At 39.3% G+C, this 11,343-nt stretch overlaps 1 protein-coding gene across 1 annotated transcript in view; it reads left to right on the top strand.

Annotated features, from left to right (window-relative positions):
• The window catches only part of ITGA2B (integrin subunit alpha 2b), a 55,832-nt gene that overhangs the window by 4,114 nt on the left and 40,375 nt on the right, over positions 1-11,343 (top strand). The window contains exons 2-8 of the mRNA XM_029287224.1: positions 1,360-1,490; positions 2,044-2,141; positions 3,271-3,436; positions 5,604-5,653; positions 6,867-6,912; positions 8,069-8,203; positions 10,717-10,764. Coding sequence (XP_029143057.1) covers positions 1,360-1,490; positions 2,044-2,141; positions 3,271-3,436; positions 5,604-5,653; positions 6,867-6,912; positions 8,069-8,203; positions 10,717-10,764 — 674 coding nt within the window. The remainder of the gene's footprint in view (positions 1-1,359; positions 1,491-2,043; positions 2,142-3,270; positions 3,437-5,603; positions 5,654-6,866; positions 6,913-8,068; positions 8,204-10,716; positions 10,765-11,343) is intronic.

Raw genomic sequence — 11,343 nt, 5'->3', positions numbered from 1 at the left:
CAGGCTCGTGTACCCTCCCGAGCCGCCAGTACTAGCCAGGAGGGGCACGGATCCAGTAAACATGTGGTTGCATTCAGCCTCCCCAGGATCCTGTCCACGTCCTCGGGAGCCACAGAGTCAAACTCCTCCCATACAACAGTCTCAAGACCTGCTCCCGTCTCCTCCCCCGGGGCCACCCAGTCAGAGTCAAGGCCTTCTCAGATCCGAGCGACTTTGTCATGCAGATATTGCGCAAAGTCCTCGGCCCTCCCCTCCAGGGGACCCCCTCCCTCCCTCAGTTGGAGGAGAGAGCGGGTCACCCTGAGAATATAGCCACCATAGTTTGTAAATCCTACTGAGCAAACCTGCCAATTGTATTTTATTCAATAAATTATATCTATTCAGGAGTCAAGTGACACTAATTGCACTTCTACTGCAGTTATTGCTGTCCAGAAATATCCTCCAACTATTCCATTAAATATTAGTGGTGCAAAGGCTAAAAATTGGAAACACATGAGAACTGTAACCACAGTATTTTAATATTAATCATGAACCATACCCCATGCTAAATCCTAATGGAGGAGTAGAAAATAAAAATCTCTTTTTATCCCTTTGTATGGCAAGATCCTGCATACTTTGGACAGTTACTACATCTACTGTCCTAAAACTTACTTTCCCTGGTCATCACAGGGCCATTCCTTAGTGGAAAATGCAAACTAGGCCAACGAATGTCTGCAGAGTCTAGATCAATGGCCCCCAACTTTTTTGACACCAGGGACACGTTTCATGGAAGACAATTTTTGCACAGACTAGTAGGGAGATGGTTTTGGTTTCACTTGTTCACCTGTTGTTCACCTCCAGCTATGCAATCCAGTCCCTAACAGGCTACAGACTGGTACTGGTCCAGGGATTAAGGACCCCTGGTCTAGATGATCCATCACCATCACCCATCATTCTGGGTAATTCATAGAATCAAATACTCCTGAATCTAATTTGGAATCTATAAGGAGTCAGATGCAGCAGACAGATTGGAAGCAACAATCATAATGCAGTTGTCTGTGTGGTAAAAGAATATATACTTTAGTTTAAAAGGAGAACCATATCTACTAAATTCTTATTTCAATTCATCTTGCCTGCTTTGTAACCTCATGTCCAAACACATCTTAACAACAGAATCTTTTAAGTGAATAATAGACATCCTCTATTAATCTTCTTTTTCTTCAGGAAAATGCACTGCAAACTTAACAAAAGTTTAATATAGAATAATATCCAAAGTATAATAGAATCCCTCCAGCTGTTACAAAAATCCATTCAGATTTTTGATCTTCTCTTAATGGATGGTCTTGTCTACCTAGATACTAACACTTTTTTTTCCTCTAGCATGAATGTAGTCGTGGGGGCCCCTCGGGCCAACACATCACAGCCTGGTGTGATAGAAGCAGGTGCTGTGTATATGTGCCCTTGGAAGCCTAATGGTAGTAAATGCATCCCTATTGAGTTTGATACTAAAGGTGAGTACCTTCCCACAATCTGATCATGAAGCTATTACGAGGAGTTGCTACCATCATCAGGAAGTGGGAAGGTGGAGGAGGAAACCATTTGAAAGCTTTTGGGATAGCTAATTGATATGAGGAATGAATGAATGTAATCCTATCTTTTTGTACTCATGTGATCTGAGATCCTATGTGGCCTTTACTCCAATTTTAAAAACCATGTCCAAATGATCAGTTCACCTCTAGCTTCACTATCTTGGTGTCCAAAGGGGAGCAAGAAGAGGTGTAAGAAAGTATGTTGGGGAAAGAGAGAAAAAAAGGAAATAATGGAGACAGGATAGGGAAGTTGTAGAAGATACGAGAGAAAAGGGAGAATTCTACTCATTTGTCACAAATTGATTATGCCCAGTGCCAGCATACTGATCTGCAACAGATTAGGAACTATAATTTTGATATAGTAGTACAAGATCACAGATCTATAACTCAGGAATTATTTGGGATCAGGGCAATGCTTATTGTATTTATCTTCTTTAATTGTTTGTATTTTGTCCATGCCTCTATTGCTACCCAGGTGATCAAGTGGCAAAACTTGGTCTCATTACTGTGAAAACCTTCAAGTCTAAACAATGGTTTGGAGCATCTGTAAAGACATGGAAACAAAATATCATGGTGGGTACTGGTTTCTGATTCTCTTCAAGAATCTCCAAAATTGAAATAATATTTAGCAAAAGCTGAACATTTAGCCAAATGATTTCAGATTTAATTTTGACAGGCCACTTTGAAAATATTGCCCCTCAGTTATTATAGCTCAATTTAAAGAAATAAAGCCATTTTAAAAATATGAGGTGCCTTATAAGGGCTAAAATCAATTAAAATAAAAATAATTTGCTAACAACAAATTATAATAAAAATCCCACAAAGACATTTGAAAGTTTGATAAGGAACCAAGAATTGTTCATTGGAATTGCTTTGCTTTTCTAGTGATTACTTCAAAACACTAAATTCAGACTGTATTTGTATAATTTTCTGCATCTCTGGTTCATTTTCAAGCAGCATGCTGAAAGAAATTCCTGAGTGAAGTTTTATATGTGTGCTGTTGGCTCCTCATTCTAGTTGTGACCCGCACTCATTTGTACATTCCTAGTTTTCTAACCAGAGGTGAGAAATCCTTTGCCCTTAATCTACAGAAAGACAGGCAAGGTGTGATCCTCTGGATATTTTTGAATTCCAAATCCTTTCAGCTCCAGCCAACAAAGTCAATGAGAGATGACAGGAACTGAAATGAAAATCTGGAGAGCTATTATCTACTGGTATTATCCACTATAGCAAAGCTTCCTAATGTCAAAGAAGAATGAAGGGAAAGAACATTAGATAAACAGTCTGACCACTGGTCTTGTCTCCACTGTCCATGCCGCAAGGAGAAGGGCGGGATATAAATTTAAATAATAAATAAAATAAATAAATAAATGTTTAACCTCTTTGTTTGCTGCAGGAAATCATAGATTTTACAATAAGAGGCCCATACAACTCTGGGTGTGCAAGTATGTAATAGAATCTTAAACATAGGTGGGATCTTCTATCCCTCTACTACAAATGATGTTTCTTTTAGGGAGCGCCAAATGACAAGTCTGATTTTGGCTTGAGAAAATGCTCAGTTGCTAGTGTTGACTTTGGCTTGCCCCTTTTGTTGATTTAGTTGAAATTATTTTGTTTGGCCACATTTACTCCACAACAGGCTCATTGTGTCTCACTGATTGTTAGTGCTACAACATCCCCTTTCCTCCTTTCAAACTGTCAGGCCTGTGCTCCACTGCAACACTGGAATGCCATGGACAATGAGGAAGAGACTACCAAAACTCCAGTGGGCAGCTGTTTCTTGGCCACAGGAGACCGTCAGAAATTTTCTGAATACTCTCCATGCCGTAATATCCAAATGCACTCTGTTTACAATTCAAGCTTAGGTGGTGAGTATTGCATGCATATTGTGAGAAAAGGAGGAAACTGGGTTATCTAAAGGAAGATGCCATGCCTAAAACCTTCCATGCCCTAGTAGCCTGTTGAGACTACAGTCAACCAACAGGTTGTGAAGATGCCTTAAGGGAAGCAAATTTCCACAAATTTCTTCAAGCGTCAAGCCTGGTTATGCAAATTGACCCTGTAGTGCTGTGCCATATAAATAAATACTTCACAAATGGACTGTCTGAATTGTATCACATAAGCTTTCTTAGAAACGCTGATGATTACTGTATATACTCATCAATAAGATGAGAATTTTAAGTGCCAAAACAGTCTTCTACAAATTGGGTTTGGATTATCCAGGGAGGGGCTTGTCTATGAGTATATACGGTAGGCTTTTCTCTCAGCTTTTAAAAAGTACCCATGTATCTTGTACACATTTGCAGATAAACCCATCCCCTGAGAAACAGACTCTCCAAATTTTAATCAAAATACCATGGAAAATCTCCATCCTCAGAAAAGTGCATTTTTCATAATATTTTGATTTAAAAAAATTACAATTCATTTTTAGTGCGTATTTTCTGAGAGAAACACAATGGAGGTCAGTCTTGTTTTGAAGTCTATGGCTCTTATTTGCTGATGTGTGGAGGCACTTACAACTATGACTACTCAAACATGAGAGGAAAAATGCATTCTGCACATGCCAAGTGGCACTCTTGCATGCTTGACAGTTGCATCCTGATCTTCAGATTAGGAAAGTCCCACTTGGGTTGAGAAAGCAAGCAAAAAATCCCAGGAGGGGGAGACATAATACTTAAGATCAAGTAAGGGTAGGATCTTGAGGCAGGAAAATAAATATTTTTCTTGGTTGTATAACAAATTAACACGATAATCAGGACAGCAAAATTGTGACAGTAGCAGGCTTTATTCTGCCCCCCAAAATGTCTTAATAGTGCTACCTCATTCTAAAGAGATCCAGCTCACTTTTGTGATAAATAAAATAAATTTGGAGTTATGTCATTTTTACTATGTTTTTACTAAAAGGAGGACTTGGGGAGGGGGAAATCTTCCTGTTAGGTTGAAGTGCATGGCGGAAGGAAGGAAGGAAGGAAGGAAGGAAGGAAGGAAGGAAGGAAGGAAGGAAGGAAGGAAGGAAGGAAGGAAGGAAGGAAGGAAATATCAGTTGAATTAGATAATGTTTTTGAACACATATAAAGTTCCTCCAGAAAATCAGTAATTAAACAACATAAAATGCCATTATTAATTCCTTTTATTCCCTTTGAATAATAAAAAAATCAGTTGTCACTTATGATGTTTGCCAAAAGCAAAGCAAAACCAAAGAATAGCTAAATCATATAGAAAATAGAAGTAAAATATTTTATTATTTATTAAAACATGTATTAAATGATTATGCAGTCAGCACAATACAGGTAGTCCTTGGCTTACAACCATAATTGAGCCCAAAATTTCTATTGCTAAGCAAGAGAGTTGTTAAGTGAGTTTTACTCCATTTTATGACTTTTCTTGCCACAGTTGTTAAGCGAATCACTGCAGTTGCTAAGTTAGTAACACTGGCTTCCACACTTGTCAGAAGGTTATAAAAGGTGATCACATGACCATGGGACATTGCAACCATCATAAATACATGCATGTTCAATTTTTGTTCATGTGAAAAATGTTCATGTGATGCTGCAAAAGTGGTAAGCGTGAAAAATTATTATAAGTCATTTTTTTCAGTGTTGTTACAACTTTGAACAGTCACTAAATGAATGATTGTAAGTTGAGGACTACCTGTACTACAAAATAGGGATTTATCCATGACAATACTGTCCTATGCATGATTTGACAAGCTGCCATGAAGGCTATAATCTTCCTTGCAAAAATGGCCTGTCTGTTATAGGAAGATTATCAATGTTTATAGAGATTATCAAAATATACCAACATGAAGCAGGCAGTCAACCCAGGCCCTAAGATAATTAGAATACTAAAATTCTAAGGAGAAAAAAAAATGAAATCTGTCCTTGGCAGTTGATGCACCAATTGCATGGCTGGCCTAGGCTACCAACAGAATGAATAAGCTTGAAAAATGGGTTAGGGAAGAGCATCAAAATCCTCCTAAGAAATGCTCTTTAATGTCACATGATTGTTGAGCTTCTCATCTGTTTATTTCATCAGGAAATGACAAGCGCTACTGTGAAACTGGATTCAGCTTCACCATCTCTCAGGTGAGCTTTGCAGGGGAAAAATGCAAGGAGCAGTGAGAAGGATCAAGAGACAACCATTCTATAAACACCAAGTGACTGAGTAGCACAGTTACCCCTAGAAAACACTCTAGGATAAAATACTGATGGAATTGCCTATAACTTTGTACAAACTTAAATGCTTCCTGTGTTTCTGGTAATCTGGGGAGGTAAGACACTGATTCAGCTGATTGTAAAGTAAAAACGCTATTATATGTGTGCCAGCCTCTTGAAGACATTGACGGAGATGACAATTGAAAATTGATTTTCTTAGCAATGAGATATGTACCTTTTGGTCTTCTTGGTGGTTGGGGGAATAGAAATTGGGAGCATATGTGCCATCACACAAACAATGTGACTTGGTTGGTGTAAGTACATAATTATATCATTTGACAATGGCATCATGATACCCAAATCATTTTGACACTATTATTGTTTGCTATGGATATCTGTGCCCCACAGGGGTATGTAACTCAACAATATATATCTATGGTGTTCAATTACTTTTAGCCTTGGCTGCCATGATCATATGACTAAGTGGTCATGTGAACAAGCTTGCCAGACAATAGGAGCTTCTACAATACTAATTTTGTTATTATTAGCAGATTCGAGATGGTTCTGAAGAAAGCTATCTGTAAAGAGACAGCACAGTAGTTATTTCTCCACTTCAGTGACATACAGCCAGCTTACACCAAATATCTACCCACTAAAAGCTGGAAACATTGATAGTGGACATGAATCTTTCTTGCAAAGTCCTAAACAGGCAGGCAGAAAGAAACAGGCATATAAAAGCTAGGTTGATTTACTTCACTAACGTATGTTTTGTTGTTGCATAAACCATAATTGTTCTTGCATTCATGAATGAAGGCAAATTTATATGTCCCAGGATAATGTTGCAGAATCCAATCTGGGTTGGTCACCGGGACCAGAGATCTAAACTTCTGGTCCCAGTGATTGACCCAGAATGGATCCTGTTCTTACACTCAGCCATTATGCCATGGTTTATATGCCATAATGACTGGATCATAATCCAAACATATCTTTTTCATGCTCCTTTTTGCAAAATTCAGGAAGATAAAAGCAAAACCTGATTGTGAAATAGACATAACACATATTCTGAATTTTTAGGTATTTCTAGTACTCTGACTGACTTGAAGACTATACTTCCCCCCCCCTTATTTTTGTCTTCTTCCCACAGTCTGGGAGGGTGTTGCTTGGCGCACCAGGTGGATATTACTTCACAGGTAAATGTATCAACTGTTGTGAACACCAAGAAACCTCAAAATACTAGGTCCTGTTCTTGTCAATCATTTCAAAAAGGATACTGCAGATCTTGAGAAGTTGCCAAAAAGCAAGAAAAATAGCAATGAATTGGAGCATCACCCTCTGTGAGGAAAAGTTGTACTGTTTAGCTTAAGGGGAAAAACAAGTAAGGGTGTAGGAGGCCTTAATACTAATATAATATACCATGTGATGTTTTATTTTCCCAACCTCACAATCTTAGACGTAAAGCTAAAACTATTAAATTAGAAAATGGGAAGGACAGGCAGAAAGAAGAACTCCTTCATGCATTATGGGAGGGGAGCTGAATGTACTACTACTACAGACATCTGATTTGAATATCATTCATGGATGAAGATAGTAGCTATATGACTAGTATCAGCCCAGTATCAGAGGCAGTACAGGTAATCCTCGACTTACAACCATTCATTTAGTAACCATTCAAAGTTGCAACAGCACTGACAAAAGTGACATGTAACCATTTTTCACACTTAGAAACTGGTCACACGATCAGAATTTGAATAGGGCAACCTGCATGTATTTATGACAGTTGCCCTCTCCCAGGTCATATGATCAGCATTTGTAATCTTCCCATCCGGCTGCTGACAAGCAAAGTCAATGGGGGAAGCCAGATTTGCTTAATGACCACATGATTCATTGGCAAAAAAGGTTATAAAATGAAACTCAGCTCACTTAATTGCCTCGCTTAGCAATGGAAATTTTGTGCTCAACTGTGGTCATATGTTCAGGGCTATCTGTTAGCTAGTTTCTGAAGGAGATGGGTCTAATTGTACCTACCCATTGAGTACAACTACTCAATTAGACCCATTGTACTAATTATATTTGTGGATATTGGCAGATATCTTATGACTATTGTAGAAATAAAATGCTAGACTGAAAGGCTTTTGCTCAGATCCATCATGGTATTGATGAGGTCAGAAACAGGAAAGGAAGTAGATATGGCTGGGGATTTCTGGGAGTTGAAGTCCACACATTTTAAAGCTGCTCAGGTTGAGAAATACTTACATAGATGTTCTGGACCTGCAGTCTCCTATCTTGCTTTGTCCAATTAGAGTCCTGCTGCCATTATAGAGAAATGTGTTGCTTGGTTTCTTTTAGGTTTGTTCTATTCAGTTGCCCTATCAGAGATTGAAATAAAATATCCTCGTTCATCTTCTGCTTTGCTGTGGTACGTGAGCTCAGAACTGGTAACAGAGGATTATAGAATGAAGAAATACCAGGATGGATACCGGGGTGAGTTGGCATTCTTTTCCTTCAGCAGACTCTGGGTGCATACAGACAGTCAAGGTGGCATGTACCAGAGAAGTTTAGAACTTGGGCCTAAAATACTTAGCAAATGTTCCTCTTTTTTCCCCCAGGCACCTCTTTTTCCTTTGTGCTTGATCGCCAAACCATGAATTGGCCAGTCAAATGCTGGATTTGTTTTCCTCTGGTGCAAAGTAGCCAATAAATAGGAAACCTATTTATTCTGTAGGAAATCTATTTATTCTGTACAGCGCAAATAAGTGTGCTCCTGGGACTACATCACAAATTGTGAGCCCCCCAATACACAAATTAGAATAGGTTTTTTTTTACACTTTTGGAAAACAAAAGCACATGTTCATTAGCAAACCATAGGTAACAAATGACAAAATATCCACACCCCTGGTAGAAGATTATCCTCCCAGAAAATGGGTTCCTTACTAAAACATCACAGCCCTCACACTTTTGACCCTAACCGATAAAGCTGATAATGAAGTATGCAAAACTTTGTAGCTAATTTATCTGCAATAGGAAAGGGACTTTAGCCCTGAACCAATTGCTGGCCTGGTTTGAGTTCCTTGATCAGGCTATCAGGTAGCCTTCCAGGAATCTTAAGGTAAGGATGTGAGGCCCAAGAATGAGAGGCCCCAAAGAGAGAAACATGAAAGTTTTTCAACAAAATGAGGTTTCTCTGGCTAAAACTAGCTATGCCAGTCCTTCTTGCTCATTGCTGATATGCTAAAAGTGAACCATCAACCACTTTCATACTAGAAATGGCCCTTGACCTAATTCTAAATCAGGTTTACATGGAGGAAGGATAAAAAAAAATCAAGATGATAGACATTACTGAAACTGAAGGCCTATAGAGGCATGTAAATTGCCTAGTCAATTGACTACCGTGAACACTCCTGTTCAAATGGCTTCTACAAGAGATTAGCTCAACTGTATGCCAAATCCATCTCCTTGAAACATCCTGGCTGGCTGAAAAAAGAAAAAATGAGAGAAAATGAGGGAACAAAAGAGAGAAAAGCCTGCCTACCTACCTTGCTACTTTAGGCCCTGACCTTTCTTGACATGCCACACTGTTGTGAAATCAGTTTAAATTTTTAGTAAACAGCAGTTACTATTCCCTTTCAAAATAATGTCCTAAACCCTGCTTTTCATAGGCCTACATTTTCAGTTGTTATTCCCTCCTGAGAAATTATCTCTCTTTAATTTCAGAAATATATCATATGCTACCCGCATATTATTTTCAGCTTCTGGAACATCTTGCTCCCCGAAGTGAGGTTAGCCCCAACCCTCCTATTTTTTCGTAAGGGCCTAAAGACGTGGCTTTGCCAATTGGCTTGGGGCCCCAGTGGGGAAACAGCACAATGGAAGTGGTTGATTGAGAAATAACAGATCCCACTTGCCACTTCATTCCAGCCTTTCCCCGTGTGTCTTTGGTTTTAAGGTTTGATTTTAACTTTTTATGTTTTAGCTAAGATGTAACTGTAAGCCACCCAGAGTTACATTATGGTCAGGTAGGTAGCCAATCAATCAATCAATCAATCAATCAATAAATAAATAAATAAATAAATAAATATCTTTAAAGATATCCATTCATTTAGAAGCATTATAGGCCACTCACCCCATTTTGTGGCATAGCCCAGGGAAGTTTAGTATGAAATCTGAAATACTCAGGATGGAGAATTCTGTGCTCAAGATCTTATTCTTGATGTCTGCTCTTGTCTGGATGAATATATACTCTAGGTGAGAGCCAGTTTGGTGCAGTGGTTAAGGCATCGGCTAGAAACCAGGAAGCCTTGAGTTCTAGTCCCGTCTTGGGCACAAAGCAAGCTGGGATTGTTATCTTCTCCCAGCTCCAGGAAGGAGGCAATGACAAGCCACTTATGAAAACCTGGCAAAGAAAACTGCAGGGATTAGTCCAGGCAGTCTCCAATAATTTGACACAATAGAACAGAAGAAAAAAATGTTATATGTATGCCTTAAGCCAGTGGTCCCCAACATTTCCAGTTTAGTGGACCGATGGGGGGGGAGGGGATGGTTTTGTGTGAATGGCAATCACACAGGGGAGCGTGTGCAACTCCATATGTGCAAGCGATGGGAGACCACACCCACCACTCACACAAATGGAGCTGCACATGCACGCTCATCTGAAGCTTGTGCAGGCCAGTTCCGAATGGATTGTGGCCCAATAGTGGGCTGCGGCCTGGGGGTTGGACCCCCACCTTAAGCAAAAGACAGTTCTCAGCTGGGGCAGTTGAGGTTATGGTTCTGCCATGTTAAAATCGTGGAACCTGGAGACCAGATGATTTCAGACAAAGGCTATGTAGAAACACATACTGAGGTGAGCAGAATAAAAATTGCCTGATATCTAGATGGTCAAACCTGTCCAAAATGACTTACAATATTTGCAGACAGGAGCACTGTCATCCTGCTCGATTCCCTATGGATTATTTTGATTTCATTGCTTTTCATTTGATTTCATTCCTTCCATGCAGGGTACTCTGTGGCTTTGGGGGAGTTTAATGAAGACTCAACATCATCAGGTAAAAGAAGTGCATTTTTCCTCTGGAATGGAGTAGGTTAGGATCAACAGAATTGGGAAAAGATCTGCTTCCTGACTATTTTGTTGTTTAGTGAACTTTATGACCTTTTTGGCAGGAATTCAAAATGAATATTTTAATGTTAACAGAACAGAATAACAGAGTTGGAAGAAACTTTGGAGGTCTTCTAGTCCAACCCCTGCTCAGGCAGGAAACCCTATATCATTTCAGACAAATGGTTGTCCAGTCTCTTCTTTAAAACTTCCAGTGTCGGAGCGTTCACAACTTCTGGAGGCAAGTCTTTCCACTGATTAATTGTTCTAACTATCAGGAAATTTCTCTTTAATTCTAGGTTGCTTCTCTCCTTGATTAGCTTCCATCCATTGCTTCTTGTCCCGCCTTCAGGTCTTTGGAGAATAGCTTGACTCCCTCTTCTTTGTGGCAACCCCTGAGATGTTGGAACATTGCTATCATGTCATCTCTAGTCCTTCTCTTCATTAAACTAAACATATCCAATTCCTGCAACCATTCTTTTTTTTTTATTAAAAGTTTTATAACATTTACAAAATAAACCCCCTTCCC

The sequence above is a fragment of the Protobothrops mucrosquamatus genome, unplaced genomic scaffold, assembly GCF_001527695.2.
Source record: "Protobothrops mucrosquamatus isolate PMUCROS unplaced genomic scaffold, P.Mucros_1.0 scaffold_257, whole genome shotgun sequence".
NCBI lineage: Eukaryota > Metazoa > Chordata > Lepidosauria > Squamata > Viperidae > Protobothrops > Protobothrops mucrosquamatus.
This window is presented reverse-complemented; position numbering and strand designations above follow the sequence as displayed.